Source organism: Sebastes fasciatus, chromosome 21, assembly GCF_043250625.1.
Source record: "Sebastes fasciatus isolate fSebFas1 chromosome 21, fSebFas1.pri, whole genome shotgun sequence".
NCBI lineage: Eukaryota > Metazoa > Chordata > Actinopteri > Perciformes > Sebastidae > Sebastes > Sebastes fasciatus.
The window spans coordinates 6,194,329-6,212,526 of NC_133815.1; the positions used below are offsets into that span (position 1 = coordinate 6,194,329).

Below are 18,198 nucleotides of genomic sequence, written 5' to 3' on the forward strand. Positions count from 1 at the left end.
TATTCACAATTTGAACCACTGTTCAAACACAGAAATAATCAAAGCTGGAATATGCAACACTGTAAACATACTGATACCATACTATACTGTATAGAGTATACAGCACAATCTTCCTCTTACAAATGAAAAGTTAAAATTATGAACAATAAAACGCACCTTTGCTCAATTCAGCTCACTTAGGGGCTTTAGCCGCTATAGCCTTAATTGGTCAGGTATGATTAAAGACTGTTTAGATGGATGACGTGACAGATCCCCAAAAGTGAAGCCAAAACATCTTGATCGCCCCCTGGTGGCTGGCTGCAGTATAGGTAATTAAGCCCGCCCTCTCCATGTTAGCAGATGGGCCAAACTAAAAAGTCATCGTCAAATCAATATTTCCCAAAGATGGTTTCTGTCATTTTCGGTATTTCTGATCACGCTGATGTATGTTCAAGTGTTCAATTTTATGATGAGTTTGGTTTAATTAGTTATTTGATGCTATAAAAGTGGGTGAAACGTCATGATTGACAGCTGCTCTGAGTGAAGTAATACGAGAGAGAAGTAACTTTAACTTTCCATAACCGTCACGAGTCTGTGTAATAGAACATGTGCCAATTTGATCATAAATGTAGTTATACAGATATTACAGTTAGTGCCCCCGTATCCGCTGTATTTAGTCTTCACTTATGTACAGTGGGAGGAAGTGGAGACACGTCGTCCATACAGACTATCGTATGACATATAGCATATTGTGGCTAATGTTAACGAGTGTTAGTTTACTTTAAATATTATTGTTGTTGTATAAATCACATTACTGAGTCAGTTTTCTGACCCCTCTAAAGTTGTGATTCAGTTACACTACGTTTTAGTTCCTTCAGATAACGTAATCATGACGTCTTTAAAGGAACGGACTCAAGAGAATCTTGGGAAATGTCGGAAATTTCGATATGCCATTATCCTGTAATTGCCAATTGTGGCCACAGTGGCCGCTGTTTAGCAAAAGTTATGTAATTTGGCTTTAAGTATTTGGTCTGTAATGATTTATTCTAACCGAATTTAAGACAAAAAATGAACAGAATATTATTAATTCTACAAAATGGTTTAGGATTCATCTGTGTGTGCTGCATTCAGGTTATTTTAAACATCTCTCCCATTTCTTGATTTTTTTTATATGTATATATGTGTTTATGTGTAGAGACGGAAACAGAGGGGTAAACGGATGGCTGCATGTAATCTTCCTTAATATTCTTTACATGCTCTTGAAACGCACAAACAGCTATCGCTGCAAACTGTGTCCAAACTGCAGACGTGTTTGTCTGTTTGAGCATCACGCAGGCAAACTTTTTTGAATGAACGCTCTCAAACAACTCCAGCTCAGATGTGCCCTTCTCTAAAACAAGTCTGAGGGTGAAGACGGTTGGAGCAGATTGGCCAGATTCACTTTCATAATGACTTACTTGAGCCTGACCTTACATGTCAAAGGTAAGGTGTGAAGTGAAGCTGAGCATGACATTTATGGGTCATATCTGCTGTAAATGATTGGAGTGCCCTTTGTCTACTTGGTCGGAGTTAATGGGGATGTCAGGGAGAAGGTGAGGCCACGTCTCACAGAGCAAGAGAGGAAACACAGAGATGAACATGATGTGCATATGGTGAGTAAAACGGGAAATCCAGAGAGGAACTCCCAGCACACGAGGCTATCGATATTGACAGAGATCAAATACGTGACATTTCTGTAATGTGATCTCTGCCACCATGTGTGACAATAGCACAATAAAGGTCAGCGCAGCGGCGTAACCTTTGGACAGTGTCACCTTGCTGCTGAACACACAGGGCCGACACACAGCAGCAGGATGTAAAAGCTGCCCTTTTAGCACTCCATCATGATTGATCGGCTCTGAAGGCTTTACTCTCCTCATTCAGAGAATATTAGGTAAATCACTATCTCTGAAATTACATAGTTAATGCAGAGTCTTTAAAAAGAAACCGCTCATTAGGAGAGATTAACACCCTGTAATGTAGTCACGCTAATGGCTGGTATTCTACCTGAGCTTGAATGATATGCAGCAGGCGTAATTACTGACACCATGAAAGTTTTTTTTGCTGTGCATGCGTGTGGAAACTATTGTTTCACTGCCACTACTTTTAGATTTCACATTTTAATTAAAAACTACTGTGAACGCAGCCCCGGGAGGAAAATCACTCAGAAAAAAAAAAGCAACAAATTGTAAACAAAACATCTAAAAAAATTCAGCGATGTGCATTTTCTCTTTCTCTTTCTGTTTCACTCATACACACAAAGAAAACAAGGTCTGACCAGTGGCTATTAAACAGCCATTAGTTCAGCTGACTCACCTCTTCAAGGAGCAGCATGGCCCAAGGCACAGTGATGCACTGTGGGTCACATTATGGTTCAGCTGCTGCAAAATCTCAAAGGTTAATTCAAAGTCAGCACATTAGTTCTTCAATAAATCATCCTTAAGTCCTAATTATTTTCCCTTCCCCCGGTGCACTGTCAACAGTTACAGGTAGCGCCTCTTCCTGTCCTCGAGCCACCTTGGAACAGTAATGAGTTAACAAGCTGGAGTCCAGGTAAAGTCTCTGATTAGCCAAATATGATAAGCTTGTGGATCATGATGAATTTGGCTGCGATCCATATTGAACAGCAGCCAGCAGCTAAAGAAGTTGAAAGAAAGTCTTCAGCTCTCTCTGCCGGCTCCCACGTCCACTGAAGGCATTAAAGAAAAGAATGAATTTCACTATTGATGTGCATGTGTTCATATTTATGGGCTTTGGTTCAAGGATGAAAGGTGTATCTTGATCATAACTTTCTGTTTTGCAAGTTTTATGATGGATTGAGATGATTTCCAGTTTGCTCTCCAGTCCTTTAGCACCACACTGTGCCTCGACTGGGCAGCACAGTTGGTAAGAGTTAAATGTGTGTGTGTGTGTGTGCGTGCACTGCAAAGCCATGTGCATGTGTGTGTTAAAGTTAACTGTGTGTGGCATTTTGCTGATTCTCGAGCTTTTTAAGAGGCTGAAGGTTAGGCACATAGTTAGTGATTGAATCGAGACAATTTAAGGCCTTCACAGGTAGAGTGATACAAATGTGGGTGACGTTTTTGTTTAGCTTTTTGTTTTCCGCCTTTTTTTGTGCCAATTTTCCACAAAGTGTGGTTGTTGTGTGCACTTCAATAAATATATTCATCCCATCTGCATTTGTTATTTTAATCCTGTCTGACATTTATTAAGTTTTTTTTATTATTATTATTAAAGAAAAAAAAACACAAAGCCCTGTCGTGTAGCCAACCATTCTCTCTCATAGTCTACCGCAGGAGTTTGTGAAACACTAGTGGAGATCCCATATCAGGCTAAATACAATTTGGGTAAATGTGTCTATCAGGGGTCTGCAACCTGCGGCTCCGGAGCCACATACGGCTCTTTAGCCCCTCTCCAGTGGCTCCCTGTGGATTTATAAAAATGGAAATGAATAACTGTTTTTTGTTTACATTTTCATTTTTATTTATCATTGTTGTAGGTCTAAGGTACGACGGTACGACGGAGTATTAGGGCCACATTGAGGGAAAAAAAATGTATCTGAGATTTTGAGAATAAAGTCATAATAATAATAAATTCATAGGTTTACGAGACAAAAAAGTCGTAATATAATGACAATAAAGTCATAGGTTTACGAGACAAAAGTCGTAATATTATGAGAATAAAGTCATTAGTTTAAGAGAAAAAAAGTCTTAGTATTATGAGAATAAAGTCATAATATTATAAACTAGTAATTTTACGTGTTATTTTCTTTTTTTCTGGTAAAGTTATGACTTTATTCTCGTAATATTACGACTTTTTTTCTTGTATTATGACTTTATTCTGTAAATCTCAGATGTTTTTTCCCTCAATGTGGCCCTAATACTCCGTAGTACATTGTCTCTTTGGCCCTCACTGCATTAGACTTATATACTATATACTTAGACTATAAACTGTGTTACCTTCATCACAATGCTCAAATGTTTTGCGGCTTCAGACAGATTTATTTTTTTTGCCTAAAATGACTCTTTTGATAGTAAAGGTTGCTGACCCCTGCTCTAAAACAATGCATAAATTAAATGTGTATATAAACAACTTCATATGGCTTCTATTAAAGGAATAGTTTTGTGGAAATACCTACATATTCACTTTCTTTCTGAGACTTTCTGAGGAGAAGAGAGTGGTATCAATCTTCTCATCTAGCTCTCAGAAAGAAAGCGACTAAGCATTTGTATGTAATGTTTACAAGTAAAGGCGTAGTATAAATATTGTATATTTATGTTTTTTTTATTTTTGTTTGGTTTATTTGATTCTATTTGATGTTATTTCCTTGACTGTGAAGCACTTTGTGACTGGTATCCCTGAAACTTTGCTTGCTTGTTTACCTGACAGGAAGTCATGTGACTGGGTAATTAGCTCACCTGTAAAGGCCTGGGGTGTACTGAAATGTTTGGAGCCTGTTTACAACTAATTTGACTGTAAAATGTGTTGGATCTTGTGAGGAACATTTGGGACTGACGTAAGGACAAAAGCATGGTGAGTTTTACTGGATTTGCTCATTAGTTTACACATAACCACAATGGAAAAATCAGGTCTACAGGCAGGTTTTTTCTTCAGTGTGACATAATTAATTAGATATTTAAATATGCATTTACCAAAATGTGAAGACTCCCTGTCTCTTCTTCTCGTCTTCTCTCTAAATTGTTCTCAGTGTTGTTTCAATCACTCACACAAAAAAATATATGATGCTGCCAGTCTCTACTGAAGCTGGCGTAAATCTTCAGCCATCCATCATCCACGCCGTATTAATCACAGACTAGCCGCCATCCACGTTCCGAATTAGCTTTGCAGAACGGAACCCCTCTGAGATAATCACTTTTTCATCACCGGCAACGTGACGTGTGGCAAATTCAGATGTGGATATATGATGGTAAAACAAAGGACAGATGTGTGTCTCTTTGTTCAGCTGCATGTAGAGCATCATTCAGTGGATGATGCTTCTGCCATTTGTGGCTCCAGTATGGTTTGTGAATCAAGTTGTTTTTTATAAATCTACTGCCTTGTGTGGTTTGTTATAGCATTTAAGGTCAGTTAGGCAGCCATCATGAAAGACTCACTTTTTCAGTGCTTGTGCTCATATATTTGTGTATCTGGAGTGACTACCAACCCACAAACTGTGAAATAAGACGACCCAGTCAGTTATTTGTGGGCTGCCTAGATCAGAAAACATGTGATTCAACAAGCCATTCAGATTTGGCTCCACTTCCTAAGTCACATGCAGGCTCATTAGAATATATCGCCTACAGCTTGAGAACTAACTTTGCAAAGGTGAAACATATTTTTCTCACAAGCCAATCAGAGCAGACTGGCTTAAAGAGACAGGCGCTAAAATGGAGCATTTAGTAGGGCTGTCGTAATAAACCACAATATTGACAAGCCAACCGCAGGGGATGGCAAGCAACCACCACAAACGCAATGTTCAAGTTTTTTTTCTTTTTTGAATTCTTTGCAATGGTAGTGCCGCATTTTTACACTTTGACGTCACAAGGAACTGAGCGCTGCACGTATGGCGTTTTTTTTTCTGGTCGCCGAAAGTTGAAAAATCTTCAGCTTTGGGTAAAACTCCACAAAGACCAACCGTCACATCCTACATGTAGGCTACAAGTGATGGACAACAACAAATATGGAGGAGAAATGAATATTAGATAGACCAGCAGGTCCATCCTCTCTCCCTACGTGCTTCAGCTTTCCTTCATCCAGAGCGAGTTCTCTACATTGTGCCGACATTTTGATATTCCGTATCGTAGCAACCAGACGCAACCATAGTCTGTCATTTAAAAAGCAACAATATATCTAATAATAGCTTAACGATAAAGCTTATTTATACAGCACTAAAATAAGGATAAATAAGTAATTTGCAAAAAAGAAGTTGCAGTAATATCGCGCTGTTGAGCCAATCATTACCGCAAGAGAACTTCCTTCACCACAAGCCCTACGTTTCAGACAGACAGTATGAGAATAATAATGTGTTTTTTTTTAACATTACAGCATGTAAACATGTTCTAGTAGAAACCCAAAATACAAGTATGAACCTGAAAATGAGCACGATATGTCCTCTTTAATATCTATTTAAATGGCAATTCTCAATATTTGAATATGTTTAAAGACAAGTCCTTGCACTTGGAGTGTAATGTAATGAAGTGTCTTGATGTTATGAAGCTTTTAAATAGTGATTCAATTAAACCTGAGGTTTTCTTTTCTTTTCTTTTTACTTTGATAATAATCTGTATAACTCGATATATTTATAATTAGGTATGTGGACTGATGAATTGTTCCAACTGGATCGACATCTCTCTGAAGACACACCGCCTGTTTCGTAAGTTTATCCTTAATTTGATGCTTCATATACATTAGTTGCATCTCTAATATTCTCTCTCTAGCGAGAGCATTCATTTGAACGTGATGTGAAAGGAAACAGTTAAAAAGAAGGCTGACTTTATTTGAAAGCAACACCTCATTTGATGAAGGTGAAAAGGGTGAAAAGGGTCTACTGACATCCAGAAAAAATTCATATCAAAGTTGTAGCATTCAGGAGGACTGGCCTGTGATCTCTGTGAAACTGTTTTCCATTAAGTTCAAAGAATTGAGTTAAAGTGCTTGAAGATTGAGTCCACTGGGAGCTGTCAGCTATTGGAACATTTTCTTTCATCCTGACAGTCGCACCGCTCCGCGTCTGTATTCCAGGTTGTGTATTAGTTGTCTGAAACGTGATGCGTGCTGCTATCTCCTTAGCCATGTCTCCCTTGATAAAAAAGTCTCAGCGGTGCTAACCTGGCAGTTTCTTTGTAGAAAGGAGAAGGGTTTTCATGCTACAGCCAAAATATGCCTATTTGCATCACAAGGAGCTCGTCATTGTACGAATGGTGTATAAAGTGTCAAGATTTAGCTGCAGTGAAGTCGGAGGCTGCCAGCTGAGGTCTATTGGTTTCGAGTGAGACTTACAAGTGAGTGGCCTTCAGACGCAGCACTGAATGTCAATCTGCAGCACATATTCATCTGAATGAGTGCAGGTACGAGCGAGAGTGGTGATAGACACTGCCATCCAGTGGTGTGATTTATGAAGTCACCACATCTACAGATGGTCATTTATAATATATCAAAATTATATTATTATATATATATTAGGGCTGTCAATCGATTGAAATAGTTAATTGTGATTAATCGCACATTTTTTTCTGTTCAAAATGTACCTTAAAGAGAGATTTGTCAAGTATTTAATACTCTTATCAACATGGGAGTGGGCAAATATGCTGCTTTATGCAAATTAATGTATATATTTATTATTGTAAATCAATTAACAACACAAAACAATAACAAAAATTGTCCAGAAACCCTCACAGGTACTGCATTTAGCATAAAGAATATGCTCAAATCATAACATGGCAAACTGCAGCCCAACAGGCAACAACAGCTGTCAGTGTGTCAGTGTGCTGACTTGACTATGACTTGCCCCAAACTACATGTGATTATCATAAAGTGGGCATGTCTGTAAAGGGGAGACTCGTGGGTACCCATAGAACCCATTTTCATTCATATATCTTGAGGTCAGAGGTCAAGGCACCCCTTTGAAAATGGACATGACAGGTTTTTCTTCGCCAAAATTTAGCGTAAGTTTGGAGCGTTATTTAGCCTCCTTCCCGAGGAGCTAGTATGACATGGTTAGTACCAATGGATTCCTTAGGTTTTCTAGTTTATGTTCTAGTTCTTAGTTGTATATGGTGCCAGTATCTTCACTTTAGCTTTAAAACTGAGCCCGGTACAACGTCCGGAAGATCAGTTGGGTTAATTATTAATAATCATGTTAGCTTTGACAGCCCTATTACTGTGATAACTTCAGTAACAATCCTTGTAGTAATTAAAGACAACGATACGTTGTTGGCATTTCTTTAATAAACATTTGCCAAAGGAGGAGGGAGAGGGACAAAATCAGTTTAGTACAAAAAAAAAAGACAGTTTTTGAACTCGGGTTGTGTTTTTTGTTTTGTTCATGATTTTACAACACCTATCGGCAAAAAGGCATGTGGAATTTAAAGTGAAAACAGCCTTTCTCCATGAAGTCGGATCAGATTTTGAAGTGCTACCTCTCTGTCTGGAACTAACAGTCCTTATACCTCAAATAGCTCCCTATACGCGCCATCAACCGAATAAAACTGAGCCATCATCGTTTCAACATAATAAAAAGAGGACACTACATTACTGGTCTTATTCCTAATTGTGCAGATAAAGCACACCATCCATTTCCTTTCATAGCTAAAATAGTTTCCGCCTACTTCAGTCAGTAGTGCAAAACATTAATACTAGTCTGCCCTGGAGCAATTACAGAAAGGCTAAGGTAGAGATTTAAAATGTACCCGGCCTGATAAATGTACACTCAAAAAAGGTAAAAGTTTAATTTAAAAGACAGCAGAATAGATTACAAAAAAATAGGAAAATGGTATGAGCAAGAAAAGCTCCTCCGGTGTTATTCGGCTGTCCTTCTGCAACGTACTCCACATTCCAGACTGAGGAGGAATAAAACGCCTGACACAGATTTATTACAAACTGAGTGTGCATCTCCAGATCCCTCTGGTCTGGCCTGAGAGGCTCCAGGCTCTAAACTGAGTCCTCGTGCCTTTTGTCCATTGTCACAATTTCCTATTTCCAGTCTCTCAGAAAGGCAGGCCTCGTCCCCTGATTGTTGCTGCAGAGTTTACGTGTGGGACAAAGCCGAGGGGTAGTGGCGGAGCCCCCACTTGGGAAGGGGAGCCCCAGGGTTGTCCTGGCGCTGGGATGGGCGGGTGAGGAGGTAAACCATCCTTTCTAGCCATGGCGTGGTTGTACATGTGGATAGGGTTAGGCTGTCCCTCCACAGTTAAAGGGCTGTGACTGTACTTAAAACGGTGGTCCTGGTCCCCAGTGAACACCATGCTGCCGGGTCCGGTGGCTCCTGGAGGGTAGGGGTCTTGGTGAACCCCTGCAGACGACGAGGAGCTAGCAGCCTGGCCAGGTCCGCTAAACACCTCCCTCAGAGCGTGAGGTGGCAGGCCTCCGCCCAACATGTGACCCATGTAGCCGTCCCCAAACCCTGCAGGAGTGAAGGGAGGCGGAGGTGGGTGGATGTAGTCTCCGCCGTATCCGGGCCCCTCTGCAGTAGGGAGAGGGGGGTAGTCTGGCTCTGGGGGTCTCCCTCCATCGCCTCCACCTGCAGACGCAATAGGTGGAGCGTGGCCGGTCTTGGGTTCAGGTGGAGGCTGCCGGTAGTCCAGGTCAGCGTGTGGAGGTGGCTCTGGAGGCTCAGGTGGTCTCTGGTCTGGCGGCAGGATGGACACGCCACCTACTTCAGACACTGAAACACAGAAATTACAACATTATATTAAGTAGTTCTTATTGTTTTATTCAAAGGCTGTCAAAGTTAACGCGATAATAACGCTGTAGCGAGGTTGTAGCGAGCTCAGTTTAAGATACCGGTAGGGTTACCTGGAGAGACTGGGCTGGGCTCTGGAGGCTGTTTGACCTCTGGAGGTAGAGGCTGCCCCCCTGCTGCTCCTCCTGCAGGGTTGGTGCTCTCCGCTCCCTCTCCACCATCACTCGGTTCCTGCCTCTGGGCCTGCTGAGCCTGGAGGAGCTGGGCCAGCAGCATGGTCATGGCCGTCTGTGTGGCGGCTGCGGCCTCTCCTTCTGGAATACCCGACGGCGCAGACATGGGGGGTGACGGAGGCTTGGGCATCGGGGGTGTTCGGGGCACGCCTACAGGAGCAGCTGGCTGGGGAGGCTTGGCCGGCATAGGTTGAGGAGGAGGCTCAGCTGGGTCGGTGGGAGCGAGCGCTTTGGAGAGCTGTTGTAACGTTTCCTGATTGACCTTTGTGCCCATGGACTGGACAAACTGGGCCGTGTTGACTGAACTCTTGGACTGGCCAAGAAAGTTCAGGAGGACCGCTAGCTGCTCTTGAGTCAACTGGGAGTGTGGACCCTTTGGGTCTGTAAGAAGACAGAAGATTCATTCAGAGATGCATTCTCCACACACATGTGGGATGAGATATTAGTAGAAATAGAGATCTTTCTGGAGCTTTCGCCCGTATTTAAGATTCGACTGAAAGCTGTACTGTACATCTCAATGAGTCATAACAGTTTTAGAGACCCTTAAATGCCATTTCAAAATCACTCCCACGTGAAATGAATGCAAATATGAAAAGCGGTTAGACGAGTCCGACTACAGATCCACCTGACTGAGCTGATTCATCACTAGAACAAGGACCAACAGTCATAGTGTCAACATTACTGTAGAAAGGGACTGACTAAATGAGCTTGATAAATGTGTTATCTATGCGGATATCCTCCAAAGACGTATGACCTTCAGAGGATAAGTGTATGAATGAGTATTGAAAGGACAATTATTCTGCAAAGCAGCCAAGCTTTTAAGCTTTTAAGATTGATCTTTAAGTATTAAAGGGATAGTTCAGGTCTTTTTAAGTTGTATGTTGTACTTATCCATAGTCAGTGTATTACCTACATTAGATGACGGTCGGCACGCCCCCAGTATGGAGAAACAGACAGGAGTACCAGCACGGGAGTAAAGCAATGTACTGCTGTGGACGGGGGCATCAGCAAAACATGTTTTAGCCACCTAAAAAAATCGATATCAGTTTAAGTGTACGCTATATTTAGGATATTTTCACCGGTTTACCTTGCCGTGAGACAGCAATATAGTCTATGTTTCCGAGGGGGAACTGAAGCCGTTCTCTATGCTCTCGCTAAAGCCACCAGACTCCATTGAGAAACCTGTAATTTCACCTCGCAGGACATGGAAGTTGCTGGTCTACCGCTGCCTCGATTGGTTAGTTTGTTAGTGTTATTGTGTGACTTTGGTTAGTTCGGATTCACCAAAGTCACACTATAACACAATCAAACTAACCGCTCGAGGCAGCGGTAGACCAGTAACCCCGGGGTACTGTGAGGTAAAATTACAAGTTATTTCAATGGAGTCTGGTGGCATTGGTGAGAGCATCGATGGACACAAACGGCTTCAGTTCCCTGTCGGAAAGGGCTGTCTGACGGCAAGGTAAAGCTGTGAAAATGTTCTAAATATAGCGTACACTTAAACTGATATTTTTTAGGTGACTAAAATACGTGCTGCCCCCGTCTACAGCGGTACATTACTTTGCTCCCGTGCGGTAACTCCTTCTCTGAGCTGGGTGCGTGCTGACTCATCTACTGTAGGTAATACACTAATTATAGATAAGTACCTCATACAACCCCATTTCAAAACATCTTAACTATTCCTTTAAGTGCACACCAGTTGTACTTGTTTTGGATGCATTACATCATACTCCATTAGCTCAGCACCTTTAATACAGGTGAAGTGCAACAGTTACTAACCAGTGACTGACAAGCTAATAATAAGTACAAAAACAAACAGTAGTGAAACTCACCCAGCAGCGCAGAAGCAGCCGTATTCTGAGCTTTAACACCTCCAGGAGCAGGGAAACCCTGGGGAGTGTTACTACGGCTGTCGTCAAGGCCCAGCTCTTTACGGGGCGCCTTAGGGGCGGCCGCTTCCTCTGGCATCTGCTTCTGTCGCCGGCGTTTCTTACTCCACAGCTCGTGACAGTCCTGCCACAGCGGAAGACTGGAGAGATGGAAACAGTTAACGTTGTAATCCTGCTAATAAACCGTAGGATAAACATGTTGATGCAACATGGAGCCAAACATACTCTGGTGGGGGCATCTTGTCTGGGTCCACGTCCTTGAGGAACTCGCTGCCCAACGCTTGTTCGGCTGTGCAGCGTTTGCTGGGGTCCAAGTTCAACATGTGGTCAAACAGGTCCAGGGCAGACGGAGGGATGCTGGACAACAACAGAAATACAACCTGTCAGTATAATGCACTGCTAGGGGGCCCAATCTTTTAATGTTCAATTAGACATCATAACTTACAAAGCAAACTCCTCTCGTAACCGCCTCCTGTACTGTTTCTTTGGTTTCATGGTGTTGAAGAAGGGAAGTTTTATTACATCTGGCCAGACGGCGGGGCAGGGGCTGCCACATATTCGGCTGAAAGACAGAAATGTATTTGTTTAAGCCGAGCGCAGTAATGTGTGGACATAATAGGCAATCGGGACTTTGCACATATCTCAGAATGACATCATGACAACACCCAGAGAACTGGCCTGACTTGTTACTTTAAATCACATTTGAATTCACATGAGCTTATTTTCTCTCCTCTCTCACCAGTGTTTCTTTACTTTACAAAGTGAGGCAAGTAATTAAGAGGAAAATTAAAAAGCTCACAGCAAAAAACGATCAATAAAAATGTGCAGGGTTTCCCCCAGCAGAGGCGGGCGGCCTCCACTGGATTAATCACTACCTTCAACTTTCCTCTAACAAGGGCAGTCATAACAAAATAAGTGAAGCCCGTTAAGCAAAGCACATCTTGTGACTGTGTAGCTTTATGGCCGATTGAGCCGATCAGTGGAAAAGATGAGTATTGCTTTCTCTTCCTGTTTTAGATCAGTTTCTCAGTCTGTCTCTGGCACAAGTGGGTGCAGCACTATGTGGGAACCAGTCAGCAGTTCACACAACTAAATCTCAGTTTCAAACATTTAACATGATTTAGATTCAACTTACCTGATGAGCTCTAACTGGGCAAGCTCCTGATTGGCTTGAAAAATTGGTTTCTTTGTGAACAGTTCTCCAAGAATGCATCTGTGAGAAACAAAACAAGACAAAATTTATCATTATAACTTACAAAAATAATACTGACAGGGCTAATAATTAAATAGTAACATGTAAACTTCAAAACAGTCTCTTACCCGCAGCTCCACACATCGATAGCCGGCGTGTACCGTTCTTCTCCCAGAAGTAACTCTGGGGGACGGTACCATAGTGTAATCACTTTATTGGTGTATGGACGACTGAAATGAGAACAAAAAACATGTTATTAGTGTTATCACACACATGAGTGACAATAATTGTGAAAGCGAGAAAGCCTGCAGGCCTTTAGACACCGGGTGCCTTTTTTTCGTGTGATTAATTTGCATGTCAATATATTCTTTCAAACTGCTGTTGAAACGCGAATATTATGCGGCGGAAAAAACATGTTTTAAGGTAAATTTTTCTGAGCTTTCACACCACGAATAAAGGGATCAACCAATCACGTTGTGCAGAATGGGTTGAGTTGCATTTCTATTTATAAAACAACAAAATGGAGGCTATCTAGTCTGAACCAAGACGACAAACTTTATTACTCATTTCAACATTAACAAAGGCAGAGCAGAGAAGACCAGATGCACTCCTTCTGTTCTTAACTTTCACAATAAAAGCCCAAGACATCTATTAATCACAGGCGAGAATTTTGCATTTTCATGTTGCTTATTTGTCACACCCCCGGTGTGTAAAGGCCTTAACAGGTGTGGTGTTTAGCTACCCAAAACATAGGAGACTCACCTCTCTTCAGAGTTATACAGCCGAGCCAGACCAAAGTCTGCAAGCTTTATTTGACCTCTGAATAGGAGGGGAATAAAATAATTAAATGTAGTCAAGAAAAAGACAAACTGTTCATTCTGTTTGAGTGTGTTTGAGGACTCACTTGTTATTGAGCAGAATATTGGAGCACTTGATGTCTCTGTGCAGAAAGTTCTTCTTGTGGCAGTAGTCAAGGCCCTCCAGCAACTGTCGCATGAAAGACTTGATGTGGCTCTCGTTGAAATGGACCAGGCCAGACTCGAGCAAACCCATCAGGTCGTGGTCCATGTATTCAAATACAAGGTAGAAAGCACCTGAAAAGAGAGAATAAAGATTTAGTCATCAAATTAACGTTGCGTGGCAGGATCATAGAGCCACTATGAGTCAAAACCTAATGTACCTTTATCATTCTTGAAATCGAGAGCATCCTCCTTGTCCGTGACGATCTCCTTCATGTTGATGATGCTCTTGTGGTTGAGTTGTCGCAAAATCTTAATCTCTCTGATGGCCGTGATTGGGAAGCCCTCCTTTTCATTGTCCAGACGGACTTTCTTCAAAGCCACCATTTCACCTATGAAACAGAAGAATAGAAATGGGAGATGAGCATCATTACAAACCTTAATATCACCTCTAAAGAACATTAATAATGGATGTTTACAATGTTGAGGAGTTACGGATATCTTCAAAACACTCACCAGTGTCTTTGTCTTTCGCTTTGTACACCTGACCGTAGGTGCCCTCCCCTGTGATCCCAATGATCTCAAACTTGTCCACACAGCGTTTGCCCCAGTCTATCTCAGTTTCCTTAATCTCGCCGTATCTTGGGCCACAAATTCTGGAAATTACAAGAACATACTTCAGTGAATATACAGCAAACAATGGCAACAAGAAAATATGATAAAGCACTAAATGCACCGTAACATACTTGGGTCTTCGGCGAGGTGTTTGGGACTTTTTGTCGTCGGGCGGGCTGCGCGGGGAAGACGTGCCACCAGGAAGTTCAGGGGGGAGAGGCAAGTCGGCAAGAAGCTGACGGGCCTTTTTCTCCAACTTTTTCTTCCCTGAGAGCAAGCTGTCCTTCAAGCTGATAGTAGAAAAAGAGCAGGAGATACAGAGAGAGTGTGAGTAAGTCTTGACAATCATTTATAAAAGGTGCATAAGAATTTGTGGCACAACAACATACCTTTCTCCTTTATCCATGTGCTCAAGAATGCTTAGGGGCAGTGGTAGGGATGATAGAGCAGAGATGAGTGAACTGGTGGCTCGTTCCTTGTCTTTGCTCGGTCCAGATGCTGGTGCTTTCCTTTTGTCCCGATGAACAGAGTCATCTTTACCCTTTCCATCTCTGTCCCTGCTGGTCTGTTGCTCAGTGGTCCTCTTGGACGTCCTATCAGAGGGGGACTGTGGCTGGATTGACGTCGGCGTTCTGGGTCCTTTCTCAGGTTGTGGTGGAGATGGAGGACGACCCTTCCTGGACGTGTGATTGGGCTTCGGGCTGGGCTGATGAGCCGACAAGGGACCCTTGGTTGGAGTAGATGTGTTGCTGGAGTTCTTGGCTTGCTTGGCTGCTTCTGCAGCTTTAGCCTTTTTCTGCTTACTGAGTTCGGCAGCGAGACTGGTTTTGAAGGTGAGCGTGCTCGGCGAGAGGCTAGAGGGGCGGCTGCGGGAGCGAGAGTGGCGGTGACGGCTGCGAGAGCGTGAATGCCTTGTGGATGAATATGGACTTCTGCTACGTGACCGAGCAGATCGCCTGGAAAGAAAATGACATGGAGACATTTTTAGATTTTGATTAAACGTTACAAACTCAATGTGACTGTTTTATTTACTTGCATGAGATAGAAAATCTAGTGGATATCTAAATATGAAGACATAAAATCTAGTTTCACTAATGTCACATGCAGGACTTTCACTAAATAGTAGGGCTGACCCGAATGCTTCGAAGCTTTGACCGTTGCCACGACAATCGACCTTCAAATCAGTATTCGAATGCTTTGTTTTTGGGAGATGGAGACAGAAGAACATATCAGCCTGTCGCGCCACACTTCGAAGCTTCGAATACCTTCGGATATTTCTCACTGAAGCTTCGAAGCCCCAAAAAAATGGTATTCGGGACAGCCCTACTTATTGGCATCTGGTCAAAGGTCAAATGTTTTTGGAAAGGCATAGGCAGGCAAGCAAATATTGACAGAAAACATAAGGCCTCAATTTTTCTTGCCACACATCCCCATTAGCTGCTTTATAATAACTCACCTGACGTCTGGACTTGGGCTCAGGGACTTCCTGTACGGACTTCGTGATCTCCTGCGGTTCCCGTACGGACTTGAACCGAACTCTCCTTGTTCGTATGGACTGTGTCGACCATAACTCGGGGACCTACGCCAGTTTGCTGGGCTCGCTGGGGATCGCTTCCTTTTGTTGCTGGAGTAGGAACTGGGTGACTTTGTCACACCGTATGCCCCGTACCCATCTGCATCCCGGCTGTAATACGCGGAACTGGGAGAAAGTCTTTTGCTCCCATAAGTTGGACTTCTTCTAGATATTTGCTGGTTATAACCACCAGGAGACTGGTAGCTATACGAATAGGACGTCCCATAGGGACTTTCTCCTTTGAAACCAGGACTTCTCTTGTACGCCCTGAGGTCTTCGCTTCGGTCATCTCTGTAAGATTGTGGAGCATCTCTGTACGCAGACGGGGGCTCTTTCTCGGATCTTGTTTTACTTTTGTGACTTTTTGAATCCTTTTTTGAATCTGCAGATTGCGAGGACTGAGATGTCTTTTTACCGTTCCTGTCACTGCTCCTTGTAGTGTCTCTGTGGTTTTTAGAGCCACTAAGACTAGCTCCACTTCTAGCTTTTGAGGGGTCTCTCTCTCGGCTCTGGTGGTCCTTTTTCCTGGCTGTCTCCTTCTCCTGTTTGCTCCTCCCAGATGGTCCTCTTGTTTGTCTGTCCTTGCTGATACACACTCTCTGGTGACTTCTGTCTGGGGATCCATTATACTCACCAAAGTCACTAAGTCGGTCCACTGAGAGTCTGTCAGCATGGGGGTCATGTTTTGGAGATGGGCTCCCAGAGAATCTCTCAGACTGGGAGCTCACATCATCATACTCAACCAATGTCCGAAGTTCAGTGTCTTTGCGGTCATTGTCTCCTGCTGCACCTGCATGCCCCAAGTCTCTCCCCCTGGTCTGTCTGCGTCTCTTCCTCCCGGTAGCCGAAGATCTCCTCTTCTCTCGGTGTCTGTCTCTCTGAGCAGCAGCAGGAGGAGCAGGAGCAGCAGCAGCACTGCTCCCAGGTTTACTCCTCCTGTCCTGCCTGTTAGCAGTCCTCTGAGCAGAAGGACTCCTTCCTCTACCCTCCCTCACCACCTCTGGATTAGGCATCTATCTATCTAACTAAATAAACACCTAAAAGCCACGTTTAAAGGAATATAATAATCCTTTTATATATTATACACTTCCTTGTTTTGTCGTGGAACAAAACATTTGTGCTAGCTGTGTGTTAACAGAGCTAGTTAAGCTAATTCACAATTAAGCATTACAAAGCCAGCTCCTTTTCAAGCTTAATTCATGACACTTATATCCACAATATGGTGTTTACTTATAGAGACAGTCCAACCATTGTAATCTCCCAGATCTGCTAAGCTAACTATGCTAACTGTGTCCAGCTAGCCAGACATTAGCTCCTCTAAAATATAAAACCCTCTTCTTCTGTATGGTTGCACTTGATGCAAACATGTAACATATTAACCAGATGGTGTTAAAGTGGAGGTAGAACAACTCACAAACTTCTTCTCTCCAATGTGCAACAAGGAAGTGAATAGCACGCTGGTTAGCATAGCTAGCATCGTTAGCATAGCATAGCTAAGCTAACTATGCTAGCTCTCTTTTCTCCTTGCTGTTGTTGAGTTTCAATTCAACTCAGTCAAAGACGCAGTGTAATAAATGATATATCCTGCCAGGGTTGTTGCTCCGTCTTCACCGCCACATGGTCCACAAAGTAGTAAACTTGTTTGGCTGCAAAGAAATCCTTAAATGTTGTAAAGTTAGTTCTCAATGAGGCTAAACGAGTAGAAGTGTTGAGAGGCCGCAGACAAGCTGAGAACTACAGGCCTGCTGCTGGCGCTCTGGACCAATCAGAGCACGATGCGTCAACCGGATCAGAGCTGACGTCACCGCCAAGGGAAACCCCTACTTTTAAAAATATATTGTAAAAAAACAAAATAAAACATTTAGAAATCAATTTTCTTCTATTTATACAAAAGGTAGTGTCTTATTTTGGACAACCAAAAAACAGACATTAATTTAGGGAATTATTTGATTTGATTCTCTCAAAAACTTAATTTATACTACATAAAGTTACACATACACATCACTCTTTTAATTACTTAGCTATAGTTTCTCCTCTGTGTTATTTACTAGTATGATTTTGTGTGCCCCCTTTGTAAAGCGTCCTTGGGTTTCTGAAAGGCGCTATATAAGTCCAATTTATTATTATTATTATTATTATTATAAAAAAAGAAAAAAAAGTTTTGTGCATCTGCTACAATTTTACAGACTTAAATGACAATTGTGAAATTCAGATTTAATTATTGAAAATATTACTGGTATTATACGAAGAAAAATACTAAAAATATATTAAAATACTGAGTGCATGCACTCAACAAAGGACCACAAGAGACACGCTAAT

General features: G+C 42.3%; 2 protein-coding genes across 2 annotated transcripts in view; one reads left to right on the plus strand and one right to left on the minus strand.

Annotated features, from left to right (window-relative positions):
• Nucleotides 1-6,309: 6,309 nt before the first annotated feature.
• med1l (mediator complex subunit 1-like) overlaps nt 6,310-18,198 on the plus strand; it is a 30,474-nt gene continuing 18,585 nt past the window's right edge. The window contains exon 1 of the mRNA XM_074622244.1: nt 6,310-6,391. Coding sequence (XP_074478345.1) covers nt 6,330-6,391 — 62 coding nt within the window. The 5' untranslated portion in view covers nt 6,310-6,329. The remainder of the gene's footprint in view (nt 6,392-18,198) is intronic.
• cdk13 (cyclin dependent kinase 13) lies at nt 7,944-17,651 on the minus strand. Its single transcript, XM_074622239.1, has 14 exons — nt 15,763-17,651; nt 14,696-15,262; nt 14,438-14,596; nt 14,208-14,347; nt 13,913-14,083; nt 13,637-13,826; nt 13,495-13,551; nt 12,861-12,962; nt 12,676-12,753; nt 11,986-12,102; nt 11,766-11,897; nt 11,484-11,680; nt 9,532-10,032; nt 7,944-9,400 (listed from the first exon to the last, which is right to left on the minus strand). Exons 1-14 carry the CDS (start codon nt 16,890-16,892, stop codon nt 8,724-8,726), a joined length of 4,218 nt encoding a protein of 1,405 aa, XP_074478340.1. The 5' UTR covers nt 16,893-17,651; the 3' UTR covers nt 7,944-8,723.

Coding starts and splice junctions, on each gene's coding strand:
- cdk13 (XM_074622239.1), bottom strand. CDS start 16,892: ATGCCTAATCCAGAGGTGGTGAGGGAGGGTAGAGGAAGGAGTCCTTCT. Junction 15,263..15,762: donor AGCCCAAGTCCAGACGTCAG/GTGAGTTATTAT, acceptor TTTTCTTTCCAG/GCGATCTGCTCGGTCACGTA. Junction 14,348..14,437: donor ACACCTCGCCGAAGACCCAA/GTATGTTACGGT, acceptor TGTAATTTCCAG/AATTTGTGGCCCAAGATACG.